The sequence below is a fragment of the Salvelinus fontinalis genome, chromosome 3 (assembly GCF_029448725.1).
Source record: "Salvelinus fontinalis isolate EN_2023a chromosome 3, ASM2944872v1, whole genome shotgun sequence".
NCBI classification, from domain to species: Eukaryota; Metazoa; Chordata; class Actinopteri; order Salmoniformes; family Salmonidae; genus Salvelinus; species Salvelinus fontinalis.
In genome coordinates, this window is record NC_074667.1 from 45,374,065 (window position 1) to 45,389,833 (window position 15,769).

The 15,769-nt window shown below is 41.2% G+C and overlaps 1 protein-coding gene and 1 non-coding gene across 3 annotated transcripts; both read right to left on the reverse strand.

Moving 5' to 3' along the window:
* Window positions 1-1,231: 1,231 nt before the first annotated feature.
* Window positions 1,232-15,307, reverse strand: LOC129850197 (alkaline phosphatase-like). Of its 2 annotated transcripts, XM_055916730.1 has the most exons (13): window positions 15,178-15,307; window positions 13,339-13,524; window positions 12,601-12,729; window positions 11,269-11,388; window positions 10,329-10,444; window positions 9,757-9,931; window positions 9,135-9,310; window positions 5,264-5,404; window positions 5,017-5,086; window positions 4,743-4,877; window positions 4,373-4,564; window positions 4,114-4,233; window positions 1,232-3,954 (listed from the first exon to the last, which is right to left on the reverse strand). In XM_055916730.1, the coding sequence occupies exons 3-13, from the start codon at window positions 12,668-12,670 to the stop codon at window positions 3,689-3,691; spliced, it is 1,581 nt and encodes a 526-aa protein (XP_055772705.1). In that variant the 5' UTR covers window positions 12,671-12,729; window positions 13,339-13,524; window positions 15,178-15,307; the 3' UTR covers window positions 1,232-3,688. The 2 variants fall into 2 exon arrangements, with proteins under 2 accessions (XP_055772705.1, XP_055772702.1); XM_055916727.1 differs by lacking the exon at window positions 13,339-13,524.
* trnat-ugu (transfer RNA threonine (anticodon UGU)) lies at window positions 8,768-8,840 on the reverse strand. Its single transcript has one exon. It is a non-coding gene; the product is annotated as a tRNA-Thr (tRNA).
* Window positions 15,308-15,769: the final 462 nt, after the last annotated feature.

The window sequence follows — 15,769 nt, forward strand, 5'->3', positions numbered from 1 at the left end:
AGTTGTGTAATGTGATTTTGGACTGTTTAATGAAGGAAACTCGAATTCCCTTTTGAGTTGAACTAAATCAGAGGACCGCCCATGAGACCAGTTAGGGTCAGGCATCCTGGGACAGGCCCTTTTCTGCAATTCCGAATAAAACCCAACTTTGAGAAATTATCACTAGACCATGTTTCTCTCAATCACGGGAGGACAAAGGTTGCAGACCATTGCTGAATCTTTTAACCATAGCACGTGGTTAAACTCTTACACTATCGATACCGACAGAATAAGAACAAGTCTTTGATATTAATTACTATTCTGCAGCTAGGAATTCGGTATCATTGAACGCCGAAACATCCATGAATGAATGTCACTCTGAACTATCCCCTCTAACCAAGACAGACAGACAGACAGACAGACAGACAGACAGACAGACAGACAGACAGACAGACAGAGAGAGAGAGAGAGAGAGAGAGAGAGAGAGAGAGAGAGAGAGAGAGAGAGAGAGAGAGAGAGAACGGAAACTCTCCAACAGAAACTAACTTTTCAACAGCGATCAAGACGACACACTGAGCGTAGATATATATATTGATTGCAATTGTTCCCGAATGAGTGAGCGTTCATGTGCAAAGGATTAGTATTTCAATTGTTATAATTATCAACTTTGTAGTGTCTCATCTCAGTTGACCCCCACTTCCCCTTTTGTCCACCAAGCCACGATACCGGTTTAGCCCACTAGGGCACATTCTCCTATAATTTCTTGTAACCATATTTACTTTGTTTGTTTGTTTATGCATTTCTGTGAATTACTTAGTTAGTAATAAATAAATGATTTAAGAATATTGATGTGTGGATGACTCATAGTGAAGACTAGGTTCGTGCAGATAACCAACAATTTACGACGTTTAGAATGAGACTAACGTGAGGTAAAGTAAATAATTCATTAATTAAGAAGACGAATTGAACAGATATGAAAATATCTGGAGTTATTTTTGGAAAATTATATCTTTGTAATCTGAATATTTTCCTTGGTGCCCCGACTTCCTAGTTAATTACAGTTACATGATTAATCAGTTTAATCGCATAATAATAATTACAGAGTTATTTGATAAATAAGTCTTCAGTTTAATGATGCCAAAGACACAACATACCCATAATGCTTATTGAAAGTGCAACCAAAATCAATTCCTGGCAAACTGACACATTATCTACCATTTACAGTCAACACACCAATAATGTAAACACAACATTTCCAGAAACCAACAGGACTTCCTTTATTGGCTAACTTATTTCTATGAAATTCTGACAAGGGTTGACTTTTCATTCAGTGCTTTCGGGAAGTATGTACAAAGGACATGGAATTAATTGTTTTGGTTTGTTTGTTTGTACCATACATACAAAATAGCATCTACTTTCCTTATTGTAACATTTACTCGATTGTTTAGGGAATCTGATGGGAGCTTATGAAGTAAATTCTGTTTACTGTTTGTATATACTGTTTTAATATATTCCTATTCAAAACTAGGGGAACGTTACATTAGGTTTCTAATTTAGGAAAAGAACTGGCTTCTTTGAAAAGTTGCCTGATCCAGTCATGGAATTGACAGACAACAAATATATAGGTGGGCAGCAACATTGCTTTGTCATTAATACTGGGAGGTTATTTACCCCATACAATGATTGATATAAATTCAGAGATATACCCTTCTCTTAAACCAACTGATATGACAGAATTCTTCACATAGTTTTGGTGTTACCTGAATAGTGATCAATACCAAAGTAAAATAACACAACCTATCCTATATGTTACAATAGAAATAAAGTGATATCCTCTTATTTTCCCTAACACTGAATCTGATTGAACATTACTAATATTCTGACAGCATTTTAGCAACATGAAATCTTATTAAAATATGTCCATATGCACCCACAGGAAGAATAACTTATTTTATACAATTTATGACAAGTGAGGACTTAGATACGGCCATTTTCATGTTTTCATAAATTCTTAGAATGTTTGAGAATTACATATACTAAGGTATTTGTGAAAATAGTGTAGCAATATAGAGTGGGGAAGCAGCCGTGTGTTTGGACAAATAATAAACACTGCAGTAAATAAAACCCTAATAAAAACATGTCTCATCCAGAACCGGAGTCTATGCAGACCGGTGCGCCATAGCCAATCAGAAGTACAGTAGGCCTATATGCAAACAAGCCATTTGCCACAAGGGCCTGCCATCATTCACTTTGAACTGGACTGTGTGTTTACAGGCAGTTGCAACAGCGCAACTTTAGATAGAACGCATTCTGCAAAAGCCACAAAATACACTTGAATGGATTTCTGCAAAAATGTAGCTAAATACCACAGGAGTCCACTTACATTTGGGAACTTTACAGTCCTATTGATCAAACAACCATAAAAAGGTAGGGTGTCTTTCCCTATATGCACAGCAACAACAACCCTCTAAAATATTTTATCTTGTTGGCCATCAAAATTGCACTGATAAATGATTGGGAATAGCCTGCTCATCCTTCTACAGCTTGCCTACCAATGCATGCGTTGTCCCAACCAAGCACCCAAGCTAACTGGCCAAAGTTGATAAGCTTGCTAGCTAGCTACTACCAGACACAAATGAGAGAACACCTCACTGACAATTTTACTCGCCGAGCAGAGCTGGTTAGGCTGTTTACATGTTATATAGAGCATTCGTGAATAACTATAACTTTTTTTGCCTACGGTTACTGACACCGGTCATATTCAGCAGGTCTTGCGTGTTCGTAAATTGATCAGTTATTCAGCGCTCTGGCACACTCGGAGCACTCTGAAATCGGAGTAGATGGCTAGCCAGAGTGAATTTGCGAACACAAGAGAAATGCTAACTGGATAACAGGCATTCAGCATAGCTACCAATCAAAGCGATTCACATGTATTTCTAGCTAACCAAATGACACGTGCATCTCTAGCTGTGTAGCCACCAAAAAAATGATATGAGGGGGAAAAGTCGGTGAATGTCCTCACCAACGTCCTCACTCACTCATGACGTCCTCCTAGCAGCTAGCTAGCTATCTAGCTAACGCTAGGCTCTGTGTTTTTAGCTAGCTACATAAATAGATACGCTAGCATATTAGCCACATTATGTCTGACTTGTGATCATTGCCCTTGCTAGTTTGATTGTATTGACATTCCCTGCCTTAGTTACATTCGTCAGTTTTTGTCCAACATATTGAGTCATTGAAAATGAAACAGTGCATCCCGAATGGAGGCCAGTTGTGATTTACAACATAATGTATTTACACCAAATGTATTGGTGAATTATATTAATCATGCTTTGAACTACATCCATCTATTCTGCCAACAATGCCTTAATGTACGTCATGGAATGTTGAGTCAAATAGAACCTATTTTTAAAATCTCTTATAAAGTTGATTTTGTAGGATTAACTGGGAATTTGATATTGTTGACTGATATTATGATTGTCTGTCGGTTCCATAGCTGCAAAGTAGTTAAAACGCTGTCGGTTCCACTTTTTAAATGCCCTTACATTGGTCCCAAAGTCATTAAACTGTACAGAATGATAAAAAAAAATCAACAATAGAGGAAGAATCCAATCCGCATTATATCCACATTATAAAAAAGGTGTGGGAGTAATACATGTATACTAAGAGGAGGGTTGGGGTAGTGCAGGAGGGGGATTGGGGTGAAAGGTCAGCAGAGGAGGCGGATGAGTGTGAGGAGAGCTGTCAGGCTGGGCAGAGCAGCGCTGAGACTAGAGGCTCTACTGGATGACATGCAGTGGTCTCTGTTCTGGCCAATGCAGGCAGCATAAGCCATGACATGGGGAATGTAGTTCTGCTCGTGTACACCGTGCAGCAGGTGAGCCATAGGGCCCTTAGCAAACACAGCCACATCCTCTCCTCCATGAGTCTCCATACTCAGCGGCACTGCAGACTGGGCCTTGTAGTTATTTTCCTCTGGAGAGAGAGAAGGAAGGGAAGGGGTGGAGGTAGGGAAAGGGAAGGAGAAAGAGATCAGATGGATGATTTTCTGGCATGCCAAAGACCAAGTGATGTTCTCTATGACAGGTGACTATCAAAATGACAATACTTCATTGATGATAAAATTTCACTTACCATAGTCAAGGGTGGAGACGTTCTCTCTCAGACCATTGACTACTTTGAACCCTGGTCCGTTCCCATATAAGATGGCAGTGAAGGGCTTCTGGTCCACATCACTCAACATGGGAGCCAGTCCTGTAGACAGAGAGGAAAATAATGAACCACCTCCATCACAAACCATTAATTACAACATCCACGACATCCAAGTGACTGATGACTGAGTGTAGCCACATACAATGTACAATACATTGTTGCAAAATCATCCACTGCTCACCAAAAATTGTGTTCCCCCTTGGAGTGTAGCCTCCGAAGTTGAACATGTGAGAATGGTCAGCAGTGACGACAGTCATTGTGTCATATATGCTGGTCATGAGGCCGGCGTGGCCAATGGCCCGGTCCATCTCCACTGCCTCATGCAGGGCCTGCTTGGCTTTACCCTCGTGATGTCCGTGGTCGATGCGCCCCCCTGCCAACGCACAGCCTGGTTAACCTCTCTCTCTCAGGCAGATGAGAAAATCTAGCATCAGCACTGGCAAATCAGCCTCAGCTATACAAACTTCACATTCAACATGATATACATTATTAAGCTTATGCAACAGATACAGTATTTACTGGTGCCAGAGTAAATGTAACACAACAATCACCCTCCACCAGCAGGTAGAATCCGCTGGGGTTTTTCTTTAGGATCTTGATGGCCACCTCCACCATCTCTGTCAGTGAAGGATCTGTCTCATTGTTTCTCTCCAGGTCATAGGGAAGATCTCCAGGCTCAAACAGACCTGTGTTAACACAGGAAGCAGGGTTTAAAATATTGCAAAATAGGTAGAGAAGATGATCAGTGGTTAACATGAATACAAAATATGAAACAGGCAGGTCGTGAAATCAATAAAGAGCAAACTATTTAAAAAAAGAACTCACCCAAAAGGTAATCCACACTATTAGGATTTAGCGATAAAAGTTCCTTCTTGTTCCATACATAGTGGGCGTTCTGTTTATTTAATAGATAAAACAATACATCATATGGCATTGATCTAACCCTGTGACAACCTAAAACTATTCAAATGTTGATAAGAAAAATAGAGAAAGGAAGACAGAGAAGAACAAGGAAGAAACAGCAGACATGGTAGAAGAGGAGTGAGAGAAGAACTAAGATAGAGCAGCTGACCTTGTTTTTCATTCTGTTATTCCACTCCTCCACCAAGTTCCTTCTATCGATGCGCGTACCGAAGTGTTTCTTCTCTCCAGGATACTCCACATCTGACTGGTTTTTGGGGAACATGTACTTCCTCCCTCCTCCCATAATCACCTAGACATCCACCACAGAGATAAAACATTTGATTTCTCTATGGACATCCCCGGTAGGGTGAAATATTTTCCCGGTATTTTACAAATGTTCAATCCCGAGAACAAATCACTTTTTTACCGGGTAACCCGGTATTTCCCGCCAAAACCAGAAGTGTCACTCAAAAGCACAAATTTGTTTATATCCATGTTAGTGAGCATTTCTCCTTTGCCAAGATAATCCATCCACCTGACAGAGGTGGTATATCAAGAAGCTGATTAAACAGCATGATCATTACACAAGTGCACCTTGTGCTGGGAACAATAAAAGGCCATTTTAAACTGAGCAGTTTTGTCACACAACCCAATGCCACAGATGTCTCAAGTTTTAAGGGAGCGTGCAATTGGCATGCTGACTGCAGACCTGTTGCCAGATAATTTAATGTTAATTTTTCCACCATAAGCTGGCTCCAACGTCGCTTTAGAGAATTTGGCAGTACATCCAACCGGCTTCAAAACCGCAGACCATGATGTGTAACCACACCAGCCCGGGACCTCCACATCTGGTTTCTTCACCTGTGGGATTGTATGGGGGGGGGGGGGTCTGTAATAAAGCCCTTTTGTGGGTAAAAACTAATTCTTATTGGCTAGGCCTGGCTGTCAAGTGGGTGAGCCTACAATATGCCCTCCCAGGCCCATCCATGGCTGCACCCCTGCCAGTCATGTGAAATCCACAGATTAGGGCCTAATGAATTATTTTCAATTGACTGATTTCCTTATTATGAACTGTTACTCAGCAAAATCTTTGAAATTCTTGTATGTTGCGTTTATATGTTTGTTGTATATAATTAGTAGACTGATGCATACAGTATCTTTCAAAGTATTTCCCCTAATGTTATTAGCCTACCTCCTCTTTCTCTCTTGTTGCTTCATTCCTTCCTCGCATTCAACAGGTAGGCTGAATTAAATACATTTTGTTGTCCTTAACTTCATCATTCTAAGTACAACTTTGAATAATATAGGACTAAAATTAGATGCAGAAAGCTTTCACTTCTCATCACAAAGATTGAATGGTTATGGTTCTGAATAAATAACTGCTGTAGCCTACCGCGTTCACTCTTCTTTCAAACTACCCGTGAATTCTGGCTGCTGTATTTAACATTCAGCAAACAAGAGCTTGCATCAATCTTCGAATTGTCTATTGGTATAAGAAATGCAAAAAAAAATAAAGTCTAGCAAGCTAGTCTAGTCTAGCTTTTCCTGCATGGGACTCCAAGAGCTAAGGAACGTTGTTTAACAAGCTATTCTAGTCTAGCTTTTCCTGCATGGGACTCCAAGAGCTAAGGAACGTTGTTTAACAAGCTATTCTAGTCTAGCTCCCGGGTGGCGCAGTGGTCTAGGGCACTGCATCGCAGTGCTAGCTGCGCCACCAGAGTCTCTGGGTTCGCGCCCAGGCTGGGCTGGGTTCGCGCCCAGGCTCTGTCGCAGCCGGCCGCAACCGGGAGGTCCGTGGGGCGACGCACAATTGGCATAGCGTCGTCCGGGTTAGGGAGGGTTTGGCCGGTAGGGATATCCTTGTCTCAGTATGTAAAATGTAATAAAAATGTATGCACTCTACTGTAAGTCGCTCTGGATAAGAGCGTCTGCTAAATGACTAAAATGTAAATGTAGCTTTTCCTGCATGGGACTCCAATAGCTAAGGAACTTTGTTTATGGAGAGAGGCCTGCGGAGCACAGGTGCGTGCGTATTGTGCAAGACACAGAGGCTATAAATTAGAAGCTTATTATGCATTACCCATCATTAATTAGCTAAATATAAGTATAACACTGCATTGAAAGTATTACATGAAACAAGAAGGCTAGGACTTGTATATACAGTGCATTCGGAAAGTATTCCGACTCCTTCACTTTTACAGCCTTGTTCTAAAATGGATTAAATAGTTTAATCCCCTAATCAATCTACACACAATATCCCAAAACGACAAAGCAAAAGCAGTTTTTTTTGTTGCAAATTAATAACACATTTAAAACTGAAATATGACATTTACACAAGTATTCAGGCCATAGAGAAGCCAGATTTAGACATTGCATATAATTTAATAGTTCCATTTCACCCCATGCTGTTCATATAAATAATTTATTATAATTTACAGGTTTTTCAAATTTATTTATCCTGGGAAAAGGGAGTGGTTTTGGGCAATAAATCCACAATAAATCTCAGTAACCGGGTTCCCGCCATGCAACCTTAATCCATGGCAGGAGGAGAGGAATTATCTGTGAGTCGTTACATTACAGGTGCAAGTTGCTCAACATTACTGTCTGAACAATGTATACAGAATAAAGAGCAATCATTGTTTTCAACAATAGCTGTTGCTTATAAAAATGCTCTGTTTTTAGCATGATTACTGGATATTTTCTGTAATATCAGGATCCATATTATATACACTACATGACCAAGAGTATGTGGACACCTGCTCGTTGAACATATCATTCCAAAATTATAGCATTAATATGGAGTTGGTCACCCTTTGCTGTTATAACAGCCTCCACTCTTCTGTGAAGATGTTGGAACATTGCTGGTGGGACCTGCTTCCATTCAGCCACAAGATCATTAGTGAGGTCGGCACTGATGTTGGGTGATTAGGCCTGGCTCGCAGTCTGCGTTCCAATTCATCCCAAAGGTGTTTGATGGAGTTGAGGTCAGGGCTCTGTGCAGGCCAGTCAAGTTCTTCTACACCGATCTCGACAAACCATTTCTGTATGGACCTCGCTTTGTGCACGGGGGCATTGTCATGCTGAAACAGGAAAGTACCTTCCCCAAGTTGTTGCCACAAAGTTGGAAGCACAGAATCGTCTATAATGTAATTTATTGCTAAGACTTCCCTTCACTGGAACTAAGAAAAACAGCTCCAGACAATTATTCCTCCTCCACCAAACTTTACAGTTGGCACTGTGCATTGGGGCAGGTAGCGTTCTCCTGGCATCTACCAAACCCAGAGTCGTCCGTCTGACTGCCAGAAGCGTGATGTATCATTCCAGGTAAGGTGTTTCCACTGCTCCAGTTTCCAATGGCGGCAATCTTTACACCCCTCCAGCCGACGCTTGGCATTGCGACGAACAGTTATCATGCTGACGTTGCTTCCAGAGACATTTTGGGACACAGTAGTGAGTTTTGCAACAGAGGACAGATGATTGTTTACGCGCTACGTGCTTCAGCACTCACGTTCTGTGAGCTTGTGGGGCCTACCACTTTGCGGCTGAGCTGTTGTTGCTCCGAGACATTACATTTACATTTAAGTCATTTAGCAGACGCTCTTATCCAGAGCGACTTACAAATTGGAAAGTTCATACATATTCATCCTGGTCCCCCCGTGGGAATTGAACCCTGGTCCCCCCGTGGGAATTGAACCCACAACCCTGGCGTTACAAGCGCCATGCTCTACCAACTGAGCCACACGGGACGTTTCCACTTCACAGTAACAGCCCTTACAGTTTACCGTGGCAGCTTAGGCAGGGCAGAAATTTGATGAACTGACTTGTTGGAAAGGTTGCTTCCTATGACGGTGCCACGTTGAAAGTCACTGAGCTCTTCAGTAAAGCCATTCTACTGCCAATGTTTGTCTATGGAGATTGCATGCCTGTGTGCTCGATTTTATACACCTGTAAGCAACGGGTGTGGCTGAAATAGCCGAATCCACTAATTTGAAGGAGTGTCCACATACTTTTGTATATATTGTGTATATGCTGTGACTCACATCAATGTTAGGAATGTTCTCAAAGAGCTGCCTGGCGATGTCCTTGCAGCCCGCCTGTACTGCCTCAGTGGGCATCTCTCCATCGGAGTACCAGTCCCTGTCAACACAGTGGGCATAAGCCGCACTGGGGGTGGCATGGTTCACACGCGTTGTCGTGACTATTCCCACTGACTTGCCTGGGTAACAAACACACAAACATTTTTGAACCTGCTACTAGGATTCTGTGCAATAGTCCGCCAGATCTGAAGACAACGATTAGCTCCAAAGAATCTGCTAATTCTAGTTGAACTTGAACAGAGTGTCAATTCATTTTTCAGTCATTTGAGAAATATGAGAAAACTATTTATGTATTTTCTTGTTTGTTGGATCCCTGATCCTCTCTGACCCCTGACCTCTACTCCAGAAGTCTTGTTTTCATTCTTGCCATGTCTCTAAGTCATTGGGGCCTGCTAGGGAGTCTCTGCCTTTGAGAAAATACATCTGCAGCTATAAACTCCCCATTGATATCCATGCATGCCTACGATTACAATGTTATCATGGTGTGTCTCTACGGCTAAACTCAGGTTGGCCAAATAAGGCTTAATAGATCTGTGAAAAAACATGAGTTATAATGAGACAGTACCGGCTTCCTTGGCCCATCTGAGGATGGAGGTGACCTCGTTGCCCTGTGTGGTGTTGCACTGGGAACGGACGGCAGCTGCACTCACACCCACCGTGCCCTCGTTGGCCTTCACCCCACAGAGGTATGCTGTGGCCGTACCCGCACTGTCTGCCACCTGGGCATTGGTGTTATATGTCTGCAGAGACAGGACAGTAACGTGTGAATTATATAGAATTGTAGTAGGAGACATTGTTCTGCATTCCGTGTTGGTGTTATCCACACCTCCAAGCATCACCCTGAAACGCTCAGATTGTGTCATTTCTTTTACATTCTAAACTCTTACACAATTATTGACACAGACTACTACATGATCAATCATGTGTGGAATGTGCTGCTCCCTTAACTATAAAGACAGTTCTATGATGTGTGGCTTCTTGCCAAGTATGTAACATAATAACACATTATTATCGTATGACATAGACAGTATGTGACCAGGTATATTGGTCTTGCTCTTGGTGAACCATTCATTACTTCCAGATCAATAATGCATGCTATTCTATAGCTTTTCTATATGATAACAGACCAGGTCAGACCTTGGAAAGCGCAACAAAGGGGAACTTGTCCATCTCCAGCTGGGTCTCTTCCCCGCTCTGTCTGCTCAGCTGCCCCTTCAGTATTCGTGCTGCCGTCACTGTGGGAATGCCCATTCCTACACAACAAAAGCAAAGCAGTGCTCGGTCTGTTATGGTGTGATTCTATTTAAGGGATAGAAAGCGTTTCCATCTCATGCATTAACACCTTTTGGTTTTCTATCTGGTTAACATGGCTCTGTGGTCACTTTTCACAGCAGCTGCTCTACCACTGAACAGACAACTCTACATTTGGTGGTAAAGAACCCCGCCAAAAGAGCTTTTACCTGAGATCTGCCTTTTCACAAGTCAACAAAATTTGTATTTTTAGAAATGACTATCTATTTTCCCTTTGTTTTTATATGGGTATCAATATGGATGCTTTTGTAGAGGATGTGAACTGACGTGCACTTTCACTTTATCCAGCATGATTGTTTTAAGCATGGTTGTCATACATGATAGAGTAAGGTACATTGTATGGTGCTGCATGTAAAACATAAACAGTTAAGATCCTTTGGGGGGGGGACAGTTTAATGGGTCAATACATAACATAATATTAAGCAGAAGCAAAGTGATCCATTGGCACTGTAAGCATGTTGGTTTAATGCTCGATGGCTCCCATATTCAACATTCGATTTAGAAAGTCTGAAAAATACTATTTACTTCTGACTGGATTACGTCAATCCTCCAGAATGTTTTGATGGAAACGACTGTGTTTGATGAGGAGGATATACTTATCATCAAAATACTCGTTTTCTACAACCACTAGGAAAGATAATCTGGAAATGTATAAAAATATTACATCTGTATGCTGCACATAAGCTCATAGAGTTAAGACTTCACTTCATCATACAGTATGGCACATACTCATGGAATGAAAAAGACTCCTGTAGTCATGGCTTACCATCACCAAGGAAGAGGATGAGGTTCTTTGCAGTGTTTTGATTGAGCTTCTGAAGTGTGAGGGCATTCTTCAAAGTACGCTGGGCCCATGTGTTCCAGAACAGGGGATCTTTCTCTTGGTCTGCAACACGGAGGTAGGGTTTTAGTTTTAAATGAGGAGGGAAAGAGGCCAGCAGAAGTGATCTGTAACACCTGCGAAAGTACTGGGACAAGTGGGACGGAATATGCCCCAATTAAATGGAAAACACGTTGAGGTTCAACCTGTGAAGCATTCTTTGATGGACAAAAACTTGATTAACACAGAAAAGATGCGTTGTCCATTATTTCCAAGGTAATGTACAGAACATTGGCATTAATCACTTCCTTATTCACTTGTATTTCATAACCTAGTTATAACTTTTCTAATTAATGTTTTACTGCCAGACAATGTCAAAGTTCCTTTGTGAGTAACTTATTTCTATACTGGTTTTAAGTCTCAGCATGACAAATAATATCAACAAGTATGGACGATAATATCAGGGACCAACAGGATGACCATAAGCACATACACATGTACTGTATTCATAATGACATGTTCTGTAGGGTCGGCCACTGCCAACCATATGACCTTGGACATCTCCAGCACGTAAGCATCTTATTTCTGAAATCACGTTGCCTATTATACACTAGCACATACATTAATGATGTTACGATAAGAAGGAACCTAATCTTATAACTGTTTAGGGACAAATATTACACATCTGGAATTCATTTTGAATCCATTTTGTGAACCTCTCCTGATTTGTACATAATCTTTCAGGAGCTAAATGATTCTGGTCATTTTGTAGAGAGAACAGAGAAAATGGAGGTTCACTAGCCATCGTATTGTTAATGCAGTGTGAATTCTGTTCAGTGGGTTCAATAGACTGACAGTTATAACTCTAAAAAAACGTGTTATTCTAAACAGGATGCCATAAACAACAGAGAAGTGGAACTTCATTAATAAGAGCAGTTGAAGACTTCTGCATTTGTCACATCTCCAATAAATCAAAGCCCAATTTAATTTCTACCCTTCTTCCTGAATTGTGCACTCATTCACTCCTCCTCAAGGATTATAGGAGCATTGGATTGGTTTCAGCATGTGCTAAAGGATCATTCCACTACATTTCCTAAACCTGTCCCTTTCCTTTCAAATATATGAACGGGAGTGAACAAGTGCACACTTCAGCGAGAAGAGAGAACGAAATAGATCTGTGTTAGTATGTGTCCCCTCTAAGCTCTTCCTGGTGGATTTCAGTCAAACAGCTGGATGCTGTTAAGAGACATTACATTTATTGACAGGTGTGTGTATTACCAGGAAACTGTGGCTTCCCCAGGCTTCCCCAGGCCAGACAGGAGCAGATGAGCAGGATTGTCACCTTCATGCTGCTTTCGCTCTATCGCTGTAGTGTTATCACATACCACGTCCCAAACTAGAGGGAGTCTGTAAAATAAGGAGAAATCAGTGTTTATGAAAGTTGACGATGAGTTTGATTTAAAGTGCAGCAAAGGATGTGGAAAGTAGGTAGGTTTCAACTTAGACATTCACAGTGAACATAAGTAGTGGTTTTGTTGTAGTGTAGTCCTAACACGGCCCCATGGGCCCTGAGCAGCCAGACTTCATCTATTATTACACCCCCCACCCCTGTCCCTCCACTTTTCCTACGCCGTCCCACCCCTGTCACTCCCCTGACCCACCCCTGTCCCACCTCTGTCTCTCCCCTGTGCTGTGGTCAAGGTCGCTTCAATGGGAGCGTTAATGGGATTGTGGGCCGTAGTACAGAGATTTAACAGTCATAACAAAGCCAATATAAATGTTTTTTAAACAAGGTTTACAGTTTTCTAAAGAAGAGAGTTTGGCAAATGTATTGTTACACATGTGCTTGAAATAAAATGGTATTTCATAACGTCTTGAAACTGTGTGCAAATGAGCCTTGTTACTTTATGCTATTAAAACAGACAACGCAAGTCCTACAGCATTAGTATACAATATGCTGTAGTTGAGCTCACATAAAGCTGCTAGGCTGGTGTCTGAGGAGAGGAGAGGTTTTACCGTGCCACAGATGCAGGCCTAGGCCTATCCTCTAAGTAAAGCTCAGAAGTGGCCGGGCCCACCAATCAGCAGCAGACTAGCCAGCCTGCAGGTGAAGAAGCAGAGCAGTCCCAGGATGGGCACCAGGAGAATGCCAGAGAAAAGGAGGGGTGTCAAGGAGAAAAGCATCCCGGTTGGAATACCAATCTGTATCAAAAACAGAGGCAGATGTTTCCTGTTTCACCTGCCAGCTCTGTAGCTGACCGCTAAGAGATGAAAACTGGGTCCCTGTACAGGGTTCGATCTGTTTGAATGGAGCTGGGATTAGGTTTAATAATGTTCGTGAGGTCAGGGTTTTGGATCATAATTAGAGTGTGTGACTTTATTTCTTTGCTTTCCTTCTCTCTTTTTTTGCTCTGGGCTTAGTGACACAGGCTCCTCCATTCTGGGAAAACACTGACCTCAGACACATTCCCCCAAACAGATTACCTTGGCCCATCCAAAATGTAATGGGAGGAGAAGGATGGGAGGCCTGTTTGAATCTTTTACTTTCAAGAACTCTGGGTTTTGGCTTTATCCTAGGGTATGCTGTACACATGATATCTATGGTGATATTTTTTATGTTTAAATGTTTCTAGCACTGGCATTCTTTCCCCTCCAAACAACCATTGCCTTGTTGAGGAGCTGATAAGATTGAATGCCTGTTGTGCTTATAAAGGCTCCATAAGACCATACTACTATGAGTTTTTAATTCTGTCATGAGATAAGGCATATTCTTCTATTTAACTACAATGACAGCCTAGGAACAGTGGGTTGTTCAGGGGCAGAACGACAGATTTTTACCTTGTCAGCTCGGGCATTCGATCTAGCAACTTCGGTTACTGGCCCAATGCTCTAACCACTAGGCTACCTGCCGCCCCTACAGGAAACATTTTAAGTGCTCAATTGTAGATGAGATATCATCCTCTCCTTAGCATAGGCTAAACATTCCACCCTATTAATGCCAACTCAATCACAAATCAACTTGAAAGATTATCCATGTGCTTTACATCACTGGTACAATGGCCATGTCTAGGGAACAATGACTGACAAGAAGAAAACCGAAAAGAACAAAGGCTTGCCATATGTTCTATTTTTTTCTGTTTACCTGTAAAAGGTGAGCGTATCCAACCAATTTAGGTATTGTGCATCACAGTGTATACATTAATTGTCAGCCAAATTGAGTAAATTGCAGAATGCTCTATCCAAATGTATTGATAAAACAAATATTTCAATAATTCGGTCTGTCTGTCAGTGTATTCTCCACCTTTTCAGCTATATTGGTACCTTCTGACAATTGTTTTCTGGAGAACTATTGTGTTGTGAATTCTGACATTAATATTACTATAGCTGAGCACTCACTGCTAGTTGACATTTTTATAATCAAAATGAACATCCAACAGCATAGGATATCAACCAAAATTAATGAAACTGGCTATAGGCCTAGCTATGTGATTTAGTGTAGTATTGGTTTAATAAAAAAACTTCATCCTTATGGAGGGTACTGCTATTGTTGTATTGATGCTCAATCACGTGTTGGAAAGTTGGGAAGATTGCGAGTTCTACCTACAAGAATCTGCAATCACAAAAACTTCTACCACAGCTACACTTATAGGGTAATATTACTTTAATTTAAAGAGATGGAAAGCGATAAATAATACGCATGTGGTGCTAGTGGCATGTTTAATTGCACCGATTTTCCTGACAATGCAGCCAATTGCAAGATTTTATGTTGATATTTTCTAAATAGCCTGCACACGATAAACCATTGATATTCCAAAAATAGACAATTAATACAAATAGTTAAAGGAATACACTTACTTCGGGTTCTATTTAAGCTTCTTTAGCAAAACACTTATGTCTGTGTCATCCTGTCGCACTTTTATACGCCTGTGCACCAGCTCTGTTTTGAAGGCTGAGAATAGCGGTTGATATCCCACCACGATGGCGAGAAACCACCCAATAAATAATGGCATCATAACATGAAGAGCTGGATCGTGAGTGCCGCCTGTTGACCAGTTTCACTGTTGCATTTAGACTACTCAAAATATTTAATTCAAACCTTAAATCAGTCGAGTTCATTGTCAGCATGTGAAATACTAAACTGAAACATATTGGTCTACATACTTAATATATAGGTTTATAAGTAGCTTATCATTGTCATTACTTTATAGCCTCGTTTATAAATGTGTAAGAATACAGTTGCTTGCCAAATTTAATGCACAATTTTGACCTTTACTATTATTAGTATATTGCTATTTATTAACCTTGATTGCCTAATGTCGCGTTCATGTGCCAGTCGGAAATAGGAAACTCGGAAACTTCCGACTTGCTAACTGGTTGAATGCAGCACATGTATAGGCTCCTACAACCAGTTAAACAAGTCAGAAGTTTTCTAGTTCCGACTAGCACC

Coding starts and splice junctions, on each gene's coding strand:
- LOC129850197 (XM_055916727.1), bottom strand. CDS start 12,670: ATGAAGGTGACAATCCTGCTCATCTGCTCCTGTCTGGCCTGGGGAAGC. Junction 9,932..10,328: donor CCTTTGTTGCGCTTTCCAAG/GTCTGACCTGGT, acceptor CTGTCTCTGCAG/ACATATAACACCAATGCCCA. Junction 9,311..9,756: donor CAGATGGGCCAAGGAAGCCG/GTACTGTCTCAT, acceptor TTTGTTACCCAG/GCAAGTCAGTGGGAATAGTC.